The sequence below is a fragment of the Amblyomma americanum genome, chromosome 6, assembly GCF_052857255.1.
Source record: "Amblyomma americanum isolate KBUSLIRL-KWMA chromosome 6, ASM5285725v1, whole genome shotgun sequence".
Taxonomy (NCBI): Eukaryota; Metazoa; Arthropoda; class Arachnida; order Ixodida; family Ixodidae; genus Amblyomma; species Amblyomma americanum.
The window spans coordinates 134897445-134913056 of record NC_135502.1 but is presented as its reverse complement, the minus strand read 5'-3'; the positions used below and the strand labels follow the sequence as shown (position 1 = coordinate 134913056).

The 15612-nt window shown below is 48.0% G+C and overlaps 1 protein-coding gene across 2 annotated transcripts in view; it reads left to right on the top strand.

Annotated features, from left to right (window-relative positions):
- The window catches only part of LOC144094111 (protein Spindly-A-like), a 35035-nt gene that overhangs the window by 8300 nt on the left and 11123 nt on the right, over nt 1-15612 (top strand). For both annotated transcript variants that reach the window (XM_077628024.1, XM_077628023.1), the window contains exons 4-6: nt 6481-6720; nt 10947-11102; nt 14040-14261. In XM_077628024.1, the coding sequence (XP_077484150.1) occupies nt 6481-6720; nt 10947-11102; nt 14040-14261 (618 nt within the window). The remainder of the gene's footprint in view (nt 1-6480; nt 6721-10946; nt 11103-14039; nt 14262-15612) is intronic.

The following is a 15612-nucleotide window of genomic DNA, read 5'->3' as shown; positions in this document are numbered from 1 at the left end:
AATCTTTTTTACCCGACTTGTGGACTGGAACGACCTTCCCCACTTTCCAGTCGTGGGGTATGATACCCGTTGAAATGGACTGCGCGAACAGTAAGCATAAGAACTTGGCAGATGCATGGCGAGTGTTCTTTAGGACTTTTGTGTTAATTCCATCAATGCCGGTGGATGAAGAAAGTTTTAATTTATCTATTAGAAGGGATATGCCGGTTTCTGCGAACGTAACGGATGGCATTGCAGTTTTGGGGTCATTGGTTGTCATGAGGGGGGGTGGTTCTTGTTCTTTAGTGAATACAGATGCGAAGGCAGAATTAAATATGTTAGCGCACTCACCGTCCGAAATAACACGTCCAGAATTGTCAGTCAGGGTAACAACGCGCGAAGATTGGGGATTTAAAAGCTGCCAGAATTTAGTCGGGTTATTTGTAAGTATATTTGGCAAGTCGATATGATAAAAGGAACGTTTAGCGTTTTTTAGTGCGACCAAATACGCCTTTTCAGCACCGTAATATTTTTCCCACGCGCAGTCTGCTCTGCTCAGTTTGGCATTTCTGAAGAGGCGTTTATTTTTATTTTCTAATCTTCCAAGAGTCTTGGTGAGCCATGGTTTGTGGTGGTTAGTGCGGAAGCTGCATTTGGGGATATATTTGTTAGTCAATTCATTCATTTTGTGTTTAAACACTGACCAGTTTGTGTGGATGTCTTGTTCGTCAAATGATTCCTGATAAGATGGAAAAAAGGCCTCCAATTCCACGTTGAAGGCCTCATAGTTTCCTTTGTTGTAAAGAGAACATATTGGAAATGTGAGGCATTGTTGTTTTATTTCAACCTTAATCTCAGAGTACATCTTGGCTAGCTGTCAGTCCCTTTAAAGCAAATCGACGACCATGGTATGCTACTAAGCAAGGGTGTGTGGCTTGCAGTGGACTGATATTTATTTATTTGTTTATATACATCTGTATTTATTCATTCATTTGCTTGTTCAGAGTACCCCCAGATCCATCGATGTGAGGGTATAGCAATAAGGGTAGCACAAGCACAGAAATATCTGTACTACAAATCTCTTTAAGAATAGTCGGAATCAAGCTGCAGAAAGAAATTATATTGTTACAAGTGGACGAATCATGAACGAAGAAGTGGCGGTGCGCGGAACGACGACGACGTTGACAGTTGGTAGCTGGGCGCTCGGTTCTGAGCTGAGTGCTGGCCTTCTCAGAGCAGCCGCCTTATAGACTTACCGCCGTAACATCTTTTGGTGGAGGTCGCGGGTTCGAGCCGACATGCCGACGACCCGACGAGACGACGAGACGACGGGCCGAACCAGCGAGATGACTACCGACCCGGCCCCTCCGTCTGCGCCTGCCACGCCAACTGTCGTCGTAGCCCACCCTCGCGACCCGGGCACATTCTGCGGTACAGATGGCGTGTACGTCGAGGACTGGCTCTCGCTTATGAGCGTGTTAGCCAGCACAACAGGTGGGACGCCACGCTGATGCTGGCCAATGTAATATTTTATCTCGCCGGCACCGCACGCGTCTGGTTCGAAACCCACGAAGAAGAGATTGCCATGTGGGATGCCTGCAAGCAAAAGCTCCGCGACCTGTTTGGAAAACCAGTTGGCCGTCAGCTTGCTGCCAAAAAAGAACTTGCAGCTCGCGCCCAAACGGCCACTGAATCATATATTACATACATTCAGGACGTCTTGGCACTGTGCCGAAAGGTCGATCCCAACATGACCGAAGACGATAAAGTAGGCCACATTCTTAAAGGCATTGCCGACGATGCCTTCCACCTTCTTCTATGCCGGAACTGCTCTACGGTTGACTCCGTTCTGCAGGTGTGTCGACGCTTCGAGCAGGCCGAGCACCGGCGCATTGCACACCGCTTCGACCGCCTGCATAACACAGCTGCCAGTTCCACGTGCGAGGATCTGCCGACACTAAGGCAGCCTTCCAACCCCGACAACGTGACTCGCATCGTGCGCCGTGAACTGGAGGCGCTGGCTCCTGTTACGCCCAATGCGCCCTTGTCGGACAACACCCTGGCCACAATATCCCTTATTCAAGCTGTCGTCCGCCAGGAGGTCGCCAACTTGGGCATGCCCTCCAGCCATCGTCCCGTCGAACCTCGGAGTGCGAGCCCCATCTCTCCCGTGGTCGCTACTGCTACGGCCCGCAACACCTTCGTCCCACGTTACACAAGGTATCGCAATCCGGATGAGTGGCGTACCGCCAGGTTGCTCGACACAAGCTCTCCGCCTCCCAAGAGGCTCAAAAACACCGCTACGATGGCCTGCACCGTGATGTGCGATACCCTGCTGGATCTCTCGTCCTGCTGTGGCTCCCATCCCGTCGTGTGGGGTTATGTGAAAAACTTCTGCTGCGCTACACAGGTCCTTATCGTGTATTACGGGCAGTGACCGACGTAACGTATGAAATCACGCCGCTGCACCCAAAGTTGACGTCCGCTCCACTGAAGTCCGAAGTCGTTCATGTAGCTCGCCTCAAGCCCTATCACCCACCATCGACATCGCACGCCTAACACGCACCGGGACGTTGCCTTCAGCCGAGGGGGATAGTGTTACAAGTGGACGAATCATGAACGAAGAAGTGGCGGTGCGCGGAACGACGACGACGTTGACAGTTGGTAGCTGGGCGCTCGGTTCTGAGCTGAGTGCTGGCCTTCTCAGAGCAGCCGCCTTATAGACTTACCGCCGTAACATCCCCGTAACAATATAATGAATACAAAATAAACAAGGTACAAGCAAAGTTGTAAAAAGAAAGCAAGAATAGTATAAGGTGCAAACAAAAAAAGAAATAATCAGTTTGGAACAAAATAACAAGGTACAAAATAAGAAGCCAGGTTACAAAAAGGATGCAAGATCCGAACCAATGGCATGGTGCAAAACAAGCTATGTAGAAGAAAAAGATGAGTCAAACAAGAGAGTACAATGTAAAATAAACCGTAATTTATGGCAGTAATTAAGATGGAAAAACCAAGATTAGATAGTTGTGTGTAAGAGTATGAAGTCTTGGAACAAGTCCCTGCTGGCACTGAAGCCTGGACTCCATGTACGCGAAAACTCACGCGAACGCGAAGGCGACGGCGGCAAGCGACGAGCGACGCCGTCGCGCGAAGCAAAATGCATGTGTCGCTTGCCGTGTCGCTCGGATCTGCACCCACAGAAAATTTCGCTCGTCGCCCGGAAGTCCCCCACGCGACTGGCCAATCAGAGCCCCCCAAAGCCGTTTCCGGTTTGTCCACGGTTTCTCACGGGCACATCTCACGAAACCCTACCAGCCCGTCGTCTTGGTCATCGCCACCGCCGAGAAAATATTTGGTTTTGTAGCTGAGAGGCAGACCCGCACGATTTAAATAATTAAAACAATCTACTTGTTGGGTGCGGAGGGCTAGCAGCATTTGGAGCGGGCTACGCGAGCGGGCGTACTGCAGGGAGAGATTCGTGTCGAGCCGCGGGTACCGGCGCTCGATCCACCGTGCCGCTGCGCTCCAACTGTGCAGAAACACTCGCGGCGCGCATTCTCAGTGGTATATTATAGTTTGCTCACTTACAATCAGGTTGCGGTGACAGTTTATGGGAGTGTTTTTACTAAGCAGGAGTGCACAGGCACCGAACGAAAGCACACCTTCCCCGTGATGTGACTTCGTCTCCGCAAGCACGCCTTTGGCTATCTCCACTGCCGCTACACCACTGCCGTAGAGGAAATATTCCTTTGGCCCTGACTATGAGGCACACTCACAAAATTTTAAGAGAGAGAACAGGTTACGGGCGTGTTTCTAAGCTTGAGTCCGCAAGGCACGGAGTCCGCTGCGCACGTCGCGGGTTCGCGTCGCCTGCCGCCTTCGCTTGCATGGAGGTTGCCCACAAGCGACGGAGCGAACGCCAGCCGTCGCCGCCGCCGTCGCGTTCGCGTGAGTTTTCGCGTACATGGAGTCCAGGCTTGATAGTGTAAACACTGATACATACTGACAGCAGTAAAAAAACTTAGAGCTGAAGTGCAGAGATCATCATGTCTTGTTACGAGTGGCCTGAAGAAGTACCGTATTTACTCGCGTAATGAACCCACCTTTTTTCAACATAGATTGACATAAATTTAGGGGGTGGGTTCATTACGCGGGAAAAAAATTTTCGAAATTTTTGAGAAGGTCGAAATTTCATGTCACATTGAGGAAAATCGCGGTCACAACCTTACCTTTATAGTACAAACACGTACGCGATGAATGTGAATAAAAATACATTTTTATTCACAAGCCTCTGGCTACTTAAGACCTCACTCGGTCTCGCTATCTGAGTCACTTCGACTAATGTCGCTTGCCACATCGTCAGCATCGGCGTCGGCCCACAGTGCGTCGTCTTCAGTGCCGTCAAGGCTGTTTGAGATGCCGGTCTTTTTGAAGCTATGGATGATGACCTCAGTGGATATCATGCTCCACGCTTCTAGGACCCATCGGCACAGCATGTCGATGGTGGGCCTCCTGATCTTGCCTGCGGGAGTCAGGTCGTGGTTCCCCGCGGCCATCCACTCAGCATAGAGCCGCCGCACGTTGTCCTTGAAGGGCTTATTCACTGACACATCAAGGGGCTGCAGCAGTGATGTAAGGCCACCTGGGATGACAGCGAGGTCCGTGTGCAACTCGGTCATTCGGCGGCGGACATTTTTTTCGAGATGACCGCGGAAGCTGTCGAGAACAAGCAGCGATGGCAGAAGCAGTGCTCCGGGCCCCCGTCCCCAGACTGTTTTCAGCCAGTCGGACATCAGATCAGCCGACATCCACCCCTTCTCATGTGCGCGAACGTGGATACCAGCCGGAAGAGCTCCCTTTGGCAGAGTTTTTCTCTTGAAGATAACGAACGGAGGCAGCTTCCTGCCGTCCGCTGTTATCGCCAACATCACGGTACACCGCTGCTTCTCAGCGCCCGTCGTCTTCACCAGCACACTTTTAGAACCTTTGGTATCGACCGTGCTGTTTCTTGGCATGTCGAAGCAGATAGGCGTCTGGTCCGCGTTCCCGATCTGCGAGAGCAGAAACTTTTTCTCCTCACGGACACGAATAACAAAGCGGTGGAAATCACGCACTTTGTCGTCGCAATCCGCCGGCAGCCGTTGGCATAACGTTGTGCGCCTTCTGAGGCACAGCCCGTTCCGTCGCATGAAACGCGTCGTCCAGCCAAAACTGGCCTTAAATTCATTTGCGGGAATGCCATGGCCTCTTGCAGTGGCCCGCGCGTGATTCTGTATGAGCTCATGGGACACGGCACATCCTTCATTGCGGAGCCTCTTGACATAATTCAAGACTTCTTCCACGCGAGGAAACTTGCCCTGCTTCGGCCCTCGAAAGGCGCGGCGATCTTTCTTCGTCGCTCTCAGTTCGTCCTGCTGGTTCCTCCAGTAGCGCACACGCACGGGGTCCACACTGAAATGCCGTCCAGCCGCACGGTTTCCATGCTCTAAGGCATGCTCCACAACCTTGAGTTTGAAAGCTGCCGTGTAACTAGCGTAACGCCCCATCACACAACGCACAGCACGCACGAAATAACGCCAAGGCCGTAGCGCGCACTCAACTCCAACAGCAACAAAGCGAAGTGCTAGCGAAATGGCGACCAGCGCCGTTGAAGTGCGTTTGCTGGCGTTTGTCTTTACTTCGCACTGCCGCCGCAGCGCAGGCATGGCGCTATAAGCAGAGGTTTCGTTTTCGATTTCATGGAAGCGACATTTCGGCGACGGAAAAAAAAAAAATTCATTTCTCGTCTAAGAAAGTGGGGGGTGGGTTCATTACGCGAGTGGGTTCATTACGCGAGTAAATACGGTATTGCTCAAGCAGAGCTTGTTAGGAATAATTCTTATTGCCCAACATCTTGAGGGTAACAGGGCATAGCTGTAGAAATTAAGGCTGGAAAGCAGTTTAGGCAGCCCAAGTTTCCTTGCAGTGTGTTCCCTCTATTATGTTATTACTGCACAACCAATATAGTCTTCTTTCGGAAAATAGCTGTGGTTTCTGTGTTGTATGTGTGTGTGAAGCATCCACCCCCCAGCATCCCTGGTGGACCCGAGTGGACCAGGCCTGGTGGGTACCTGGAAGGTGCCTCGCCTGGGGCACCCTCCGGTGGGTGCACATCCAGGCCACCCACCCATGCACCAACCAACCTCAGCCCTCCATCTGGCTCCACCAGCCTGAAGGCTGTCGCAAAATCCATTTCGCAGACACAGTGGGAAGATGACAAAAGTAAAAGTGAAATATGTACAACCAATGCTGCTAATGCAGATTTGTTGCATCACATCGGTTCGCTTGCATATCTTTTTGCTTTTATGCATTTCGTTACTTGCTGAAGAACAATGGAAAGGACTTTTGGGTTTCGCTCAAGCATCTAGTCTGATGTCTTTACAATGGTAATGCTCTCGTGCATTTTTTTCGACCTTGATTATTATGTACTTTGACCTTCCTGGTTTTACCCTTTCGTAGAACGAAGGTGAACTGTCGCACGAGGCTTGCTTGGCAGAGAAGACCAAGCTCCAGAACCAAGTGCGCCGCCTTGAAGAGCAACTTTATGAGAGCCACCAAGCAAATGAGCGTCTGCGAGCTCACGAGGCCAGCTTGGGCACGAGCACGCTTGGTGAGAGCCCACACTCCTCTCAAGGCATGCGGGAGCAAGAACTGCACCTTCTTGTTGAAGAGCTGCAAGCTGAAAGAGCCGACGTGAAGGTGAGTGCTTGTGCTCAGATGTGGACACCAGGGGGCAACTCAATCACTAAGGCAGGAGTCTGAACATGAACATGCCTACATGAGAGTAAGAAAGGAGTAAGCAGTCTTTCTCTGGCACACTTTCCTTTATAAAAGGGGAGTGCACTCAAGCATAGCTCAGTCCCTTTCTACTTCTTTCCATTTAGGGTGTATTAGTCCTCTCCTCCTGGTCTTAAACCACAGGTTGTCTAAACTTCACAAAAAGGGGCCACTTGAGGTGGAAGGTTTCGTTTGCCATCACGTTGTGTTTTCTTAAAGGGACACTGTGGAGGAATTGAAGTTGGCTTGTTTGGATAGAATAGCAGCTCCTGATCACAAAAACGCCACTCTTCCTGAAAACAAAGCTCTTGTAACGTAGAAAATAGCAAGAACCAAAATACAGGCACCGACGCCACAGGCCAATCTCGCAAGTACTAGCATGATGACTTCCTAGGACGCCACCTTGGAGGAATTTTCCTTACTTCATGGAATCCACGAATATCTGAGGCTGGCAAAGAAAGGTTGCGCACCGCTAACCGTCAGAAATCACGGAGTCTGCGTTTACGTCACGTTTTACGTCACTCCATTCTGTGACGTCATAGGAGTTGCCGTGTTGCATAAGAGTTCCTCGAGTTTGAATCAGAGCGGCGGGAAAAATTTTTTCAACTTCGAATCCAAATTTCTTTGAAATAAATGCATCTTTCGCTCCCGGACAAGTGTCAACAAAGCCATGAAATGCCGAACTATCAGATTTTGCTAACAAAAAAAAAAAATTAATAGAGTTCTCCTCAGTGTCCCTTTAAAGTAAGTTTGATGCCTGCCTCAGTAGGTGAAACAGCAGTTGACTAGTTCGAGTTAATGCTACATGCAGTATGAATAATTTGAGTTTGAAGAGTAGCAAAAAATTCGTCTGTATTGTGCACGTTTTGCATGAAAGGGAGTCTTTTTAACGCACTTGTTATTGATGCTTGTGTCACTTGGTGATCGCGTGACATCGAATCTGTGTTGAGAAGTGGGTCCGGCTGTTCTTCTCTCGCCATCGGTGTGCACTGGAAGTGGTGCACCTTTAGTCCTGCACCACTTGTCAGCAATGGAGCGTATCCTTATTGTACATCTGGCCATTACAGATTTCAGAAAATCCTGCTTGACGTTTTGAGCGCACCGCAATTGACCTTTGTGGCCCATTTCTCACACAATAGTATACTAGTCTGAAGCAATTTGAAGATTACTATTTAAGTGCTTAAGTGTATAGTTTATTTTTAGTTAAAAACCATAGTAAATACATGAACTTGCTTCCTCTTTCTGCCATTTTTAGTGAAGAGTAAGTGACATCACACTAGGGAGAATTTACGGGGCCTGTTTGGCTGAAGTGACCACGATGACCTTCAAATTGCAGTAGACTGTACTGCGAGCAGTTGCGTGATCAACATTGCTTTAGACCACATCTGGCAGTAAGCACACTATGCAGGCTGGAATAGTGGCATTATACAAAGCATGTGCTGTTGATTTTGTTCCAGTGCCACGAAAATGTGACGTCATATCCCTCCTTGTATTTACTTCTACTCTGTTCACACAACTTATATTTGTGGACGTTTGACTAGTTTGGTTTGATTAAATGTTGTAGACCTTAGGTGTTCTGATATTCTAGGATAACATTTTCTATATGTGCTCTGAATGAGAAATCGAGAGAGCAGTTCCCATTACTCACTATGAGCCACATCCCCAGTGGGCATAGCTTCCAATATCTTCCGCCTAAAATGAGGAAAGAGGGCTAAAACTGTCTCCTTTGAAGGGGCAGCTACTGAGTAATGGAGTTTCAATGGGCTGCAACTCGAGTAGTCACACTGCATTGTTAAAGGCAACATTTTAAAGGGGCACTGAGGATAGTTCCATCCAGTCTTTGTTCTAAGTAAAAATCAATTTTCTGGCTCTGGCTACGTTGGCGTCAACGTCTCCGCAAAACAATGTGCTTGATATATTTTTCCTCCATGCGAGCAGGTACAAAATGGACACCGACTTCCAGCAGAAAACGAAAATCGGAACCAGAAAAGCCATGTGCTGATATGGAAACAAGGCAGCGGCGCACTTCAAAGCTTGGTGTTACTTAAAAAAGCGCCAGCGATAATAGAGGGGCTTTAGGGAACACCTGCCACAGCACGTGCCTTGTGCCATTGTGCCAGTGCTCACCTGCCCACCGGGTGGCTTACTTGCCAAGGTGTAGCTGGTGGTAACCAGACCAGAACCTGGGGCGCTGCACCACTGCTCACCTGCGCCAGTGCTTACCTGCCATGCTGCAGCGGCACAAGGGAGTGGCAGGTGTTACCATGTCGCCCTGAAAGAACACGCACACCAACAACCACCTTAACCTAGTAGAGCAGCGCAGCACCGAAACACATCATGCTAGCGCACATATCCGCATTTGGCCTAATTACCCAAATTGACTGACATTTTTTTTTCAGCTTTTCTGGCTCATACAACTCTGTTTTTAGTGTCTGTCATTAGAATGCGGTAAATCTACTGGTACGGGCCAACTTGAATTTGGCCTTAATGTCCCTTTGATGGTTGCAGAAGAGGCGGATGCTGACGTTGAAATTGTCAACTGTTCCTTTTGTGTGCATTGTCAGGCCACAAAAGCAAGCAAGTTGTGAGTTTTGGCACAGATTGCTTTGGCGCGAGGCATTTTGTGAGAATCTTTGTTAGTTTTGGTGCCTGAAACATCAGTATTTGTCAGTCGTTTTTAGCGGATTTGTTTGCGCATTGAATACTCTGCATTGGCCCTCTTGATCTTCTTCATGGCTTCTGCAGTGCGTTCAAACTCTAAGAGTGCGGAAAGAGCAGCTATAGTGTGACCTCAGGGCAGCAGTGCTAGCGGTAAAACTTTCCATTGTGGCCAGCATCTTTGCTGCTCAAACTTCACTTCAAGAAAGAACGGCTGGCAAATTAATTTTCAGTTTTTGGTTCAGATTGTTGCATCAGTTTAACTCCTTTCTGCCTTGCACTATTAGCACCTGCTTTGTTGTGATGCCAGTACACAGAATACCGGTATTCTTAGGAGCAATATTTTCACTACTCCAGCAGAAATATTTGTGTTTTGTGCATCGATTCCGACTGCATGTGTGAATGTTTAAAATGCAGCCAGCTAGCAGGAATTTACACATGTTCAGAAATATTTGAAGTATTGTTTGTAAAGGGAGAAATTTGCTTGTCCTCAAAGGCACCATCTTGCAAACACCAGTTCAGGGCGACTGGCATGCTTTTGGAGCTAAATAAGAAGCCACCAAGGTGTAGCTAAGTGGTGCCCCTGTCACAGGGCTGTTTGCAGCTCTCACTGAACTCTGTGTGCATTATAGGGCTCTTTAAATGATACTGAACTAAGGTTTTACTACATGGTTCAACTCAAGCCGCCGTGGTAGCTCAGTGGTTATGATGCTTGGCCGCTGTCCCGAAAGATGTGGATTTGACCCCGGATGTGATTACCGCATTTAAGTGAAGGCGAAGTTCTAGTGGAGCCTGTACTGTGCGATGTCAGTGCACATTAAAGAACCCCAGGTGGTTGAAATTATCTGGAGCCCTGAGCTGCTTTGGGACGTTAGATCACGTAAAACCAAACCAACATGGTTCAACTCAATTCTCAATGATGCTGACTGCTTGCTCATGACACACATATAGATGCATCTGAAGCGTCAAACTGCAGATTAAAATCCTTTTTTTTTTGTTACTGCAAAAGCAGTGTAAATTACAATTTTTCAGTGCTTTTTAATGTGCTTGCAGAGTGGCGAAACTGAGCACCCAAAATATGTGTGCACTCACAAAGGAGCATCACTGGCACAGTCACATGCTTAGAGTCATCCACAATATGCATCAAATCTTGCTGTTCGATTTTTCTTACTTGCCTCAAAAATACACCAGTGGTGACCTAGTGGTTTGGGGATCAGCCCTGCACAAGGGAGGTGTGGGTTTTGCTCCGCAGTGCTGCTGGGTACCCACTAGTGAAACAATAGGTACAAGCTTTCTCCTTGCCTGGTGCTTGGCTTGATTGGAGTGAAACCACACCTTGAGTAGACGAAACGTCATCTTTTTAACGATTGGTTGGCGCTTGAATATTTTCCGCCATGAACATACCCGACCAGACGGGTTTCCGTCGAACCCTGGATTTCAAGGTAACTTGCTACTTTAGGGGTTGTGACTGTACATTTTTTTTTCTGCAGAGGGAAAGGGACAGTCTTTTCGTTCGCCTGGATACTGCGGAAGACAGGTTGAGAGCCACCTTGGACGACCTGTCTGCGCAGAAGACCCTGACACAGAATCAAGAAGATGAGTGCATGCAACTTCGTGCTCAGTTGGAGAGCCTGCAGATGGATCAGGCAAGTTATCATCCATCCTCAGCATAACTACGTCCACTGCAGGGCAAAGGCCTCTCCCATGTCCCTCCAGTTATCCCTGCCCTGTGACTGCTGTAGCTGTGTTATCCCTGCAGTCTTCCTTACCTTATCTCCTCCTTGCTGGCCCCTGCTATGCTTGCCTTCTGTTGGAAGCCACTGTGCCACCCCCTAAGAATCATTTGACATCTGTTCTCTGCATTACATGCCCTTACCATGCCCATTTTCTCTTCCTGATTTCAGGTAGGGTATTGTTAACCGGCGTTTGTTCCCTGGTCAGCGTAGTTCTTCCTACTGTCGACTTGGAGCCATTGCTTTCACTGTTTGAAACCACTGTTTAAAAGAAAATGTAATTGTACAGTTAATTTGGTAATGGACAATGTTTTGGGAGAGATACTGAGAGCAACTCACATTTTTGTTCTTAGTGGTATTTGAGCTTTGTCTATATTGATATTCTTACCAGCAAAAGGCATACTATAGAATGTCGCTAATTTTGAACCCGTTGGACGGTGCAAATATTCGAATTAACCAGGTTTTCGAATTTTCCAAAACTGAAGTGAAACAAAAAAGGCAACCACAAAATGTTCAACGAACCACTTGTGGCACTTGTGGTCACTACTATTGCACTCAACAAGGCTTTGGTCGACTACCTACAGCACCGGAGCGGCTCAGTAGTTATGGTGCTCGGCTGGTGACCCGAAAGACATGGATCCGATCCCGGCCGCGGCGGTTGCATTTCGATGGAAGCATAATGCTAGAGTCTCGTGTACTGTGTGATGTCGAAGCCCATTACAGAACCCCAGCTGGTCAAGTTATCCGGAACCTTGACTGCGGCGTTCTTGATAACCTGAGTCGCTTTGAGACCTTAAACCAAGCTTATATCTGGGGCTCATCTATACACTCGTCCTGGTCGCTACGTCACTGCCGGTAGCTCAAAATTCGGTCAGTCTGGTTTCAACATTCCCAGAGCATGGTTGTTCATCTCTTTCAACATAACTTGATTACCAGCAAAGTATTTTGCATTTTGCTGGCACTAAACGTGGCAGCTGCCAAAGTCAGGTTAGTGGCACATGCATGTGGGCCATGTGGCCAGTGCGAGCGTTGTGTGGTGTGTATTTTGCATCGGCAAATTTGGCATGGCGCGCAGTGGGTATGAAATAAGTACAAAATATGCTTTGTGTTGATGCCGGCGTGGCTTGATTATGTCTGATGCTGTCGAGTAGTGGTCAGGCGCCCAAGAGATGCAGAAGATCGCTTTGCCTTGCCTGGTGTCATCGCGCTGCACTTTTTTGTATCACTTCAGAGTCGAGCTGTTTAATGCGGGTTCGCATGCCTATTATAAGTGGTGCGACATTTCGTTACCAGTCAAACTAGGGTGTTCCTGATTTTGCGGTGGACCCGGCCATTGCTGCGTAGTACGCCAGGTTTTCTAATTAACTGGATCAGCACCAGTTTCCGGTTTGATTATAAAATATGGACCGCAGAAATTGTACGAACTTTCCAGGATTTTGAGTGAGCTGAGATCTAATTACAGACATCTTACTGTATTGAATTGCTGAGGAATTTAGGGCTTAAAACGGAATATTCTTTTCCCACTACTTCATTCAAACTTGTGATGATGATAATGATGATGATGTCGGGAATATTCAGGACTCTGTGATCGTTGACCTGAAATGGATTGTGCATGGTCCAGCCCCAGAGATCCAGATCCAAAAAACATTCACATCATCACGTCTTGCTTATGAAAGCCCCGTTTTCAGTGACAGTAGGCTCTTTGTCATTAAGATGCTGTAATCTTAATGCTGTAATTTTTCTTATGCTGCTGCCCTCTTCAGAAGTGTTTGTTTTATGATTGAAGAAAGGGAGGGATAGTGTGGTACAGATTCGATACACAGAGCTAATTTTGATTCTTCTTAACGTGAAAATTGGAATAATTCGAACCAACATAGTTGTGGCCAACGCCCATATAAGTCTATGGCATTGGGCTCTCGTTAATTCGCAAGCAACTGGGCTTTCACAGGTTAATTTGGACAGGCTTCCGACTGAAAGCTGGGGTGAGGTATCAATGGCACAGTGAGTGCTTGTTCAAATATCCTGCATCATGTCAGATATCGCATCAGCTGTCTAGGCACCTCTGACGTGCGTGCATGGAACGCCAGGCGTGACAATGTTTGAAGGGTTCCGTGACCAAAAACTTCGGTTTTCTCTTTTTGAAGTTTCATTGCAAACCTTGGCAGTGGCGGCCTGGTTGCTCTTTGACCAGCGAGCTGAGTACAGTACTGTGCAGTTACGGCGCTGATTGGCGTGTCGTTGGTACTTTCATTTCCTCGCCTGAAGGTTTCTCATCATTCCGGCATCTACTTCCTTGTTTCCATCCCTGTGGTACTTCCAAAATCCTGTTGCACACTGCTGGCAGTTAGTGTAGTGGCGCCTCTTCATACACACTTGTGAGGATGCTGCACTCCTGCCTTGTCTCAGTGTGAAGGAGGTTGCGGAAGTCTTTACATATTGAATCAGTTTTGACATTCCCGACACTGCACAATCAGTAAAGGATCTTATGGAACTGTGAAAAATCGTTGCCACTCAGCTCTCATCAATCTGAACTGCAACAGCCGCGAAAATTGTGCTCAGCTTGTGATAAGTTACAGGGTAAAACTGCTACTGACACAACAAACAATAACTGTACATGAAAACTAATATTCGTTGAACAGTAACTGATAGTGCATGACAAAGCAACCACACACAGTAAAATGTTTCGTGCTAACACTCGCCATTGGCGATGGGATAGGCAGAGCAAGTTCATTTTCTGCTATGAGGCAGTAATTACTGATTGGCATCATTACCATGCAAATGTGTACTACTTCCTTATTTGAAATCCTGGGGATCGCACTAGCATTTTGTTACATGCTTACCTGGTTGCAGCTGGACCCCAAGCGGCGAGGGAACTCGCTCTTCTCCGAGGTGGAGGACCGGCGCCTCAAGCAGGAGCAGGAGCTGCTCTCCCTGCGTACGCGCTACCGTGCTCTGGAGGAGCAGAAGCAGTTTCTGCAGGAGCAACTGCGCCAAAGCCGCAACCAGACGGCCATGATTCTGGCCATGGGCTCGGGCAGCAAGGCGGATGCTCGCCAGTTGCGACTACTGCAGGTGAGTATGCGGTCTTAGGCATAGTAGAAGCGCGAAAAAAACACACACACACACACACACAAAAGAGGAAGAACTAGACACCAAGAGACATGCACGCACGCTGCAGTGTCTGTGCGTGTCTCTCGGTGTCTAGTTCTTATTTTGTGTGTGTGTTCTTTTTTTTTGCGCTGCTACTATGCCTAAAACAAGTATTCAACTCGCCCAAGAGCTCGTTTTACTGAGCATGCACTCTTTTCTGTGCTGCAACAGAGCAATAAAGAAAGAAGGAAGGAACGGAACACCCACAGGGCTTGCAATCTTTTCTCAGTGGTACAGCTGTTAGTGGACTCTGGAAGGGGCGCTCAGTAAATGCGTGGTATACTTGAAGTGGGACGCCGCTTTATGAATATCCTCTGACAAGACCTTTAGTGCGATACCACTACTAGGAGCACTTTCCGAATTCGGGCATACGTATGCATGTCTCTGAAGCCTACTCTGAGGCAGGCGGCCCACCTGCCCACCGGGTTGTGGGTAACCTGTCAGGTGCGTACATCTGGCAAGCCTTCAAGACTTTTTTTAATGCGAAAGCATTAGATGGCTATGTCCCGTGTTTCGTGTCAGCAAAAGCTTCTTCGCACGATTGTGTCGTTCTATAAACATATATGTGCAAAAGTTTGGTTGCGTTAGAGAGTGTGGGATGAGATCTCTGTGGGAAAAATTTGGTCGTTGTGGTATAATTGGGTAATTAATTAAATGCAAGAAATGCACTTGGATGTCAAAATAGCCATGGACGTTGATATAAAGTATGGACGTCAAAACAGTCATGGACATGACAATCTGGTTGCCATGGTTACTGAGCGCTGAGCTCTTGGAAACATGCAGTGTCGGGATGCATTGTGCGACGGCGCGATGGAAAAAACCCGCATTCTTTTGATGATGTCACCGCTTGGTACCGAAAAAATGAAAAATGGATCAGGGCCACGTAAACGTTACCTTTCCTCAAAACACATGCTTTTGCATTCCTGCATGTAAGCAGACTTAAGTTCCCTCAATTTTTTTCAAGGCCTTTACCGTTACCCTAAAGGTCCTAAAGGTAAATGCCTTTAGGGAAAAAGCCTTTATGGTAAATGTCTTCTGGGTAGAGGCCTTTTGGTCATCAGCATCATCAGCACAAGGATGCTGAACTAAGCAAGTTGGAGAGGATGCGTGTTTGTTGTGAGACAGCGCTTGTCCATGTTCCCTAGCTTCCATCCCGTTCTTTCATGCTGTTCTTTTTCCGGACATGCATCATCATCAGCCTGATTATGTACATTCATTGCAGGACAAAGGCCTCTCCCATGGTTCTCGAACTAACCCTGTTCTGTGCCAGCTG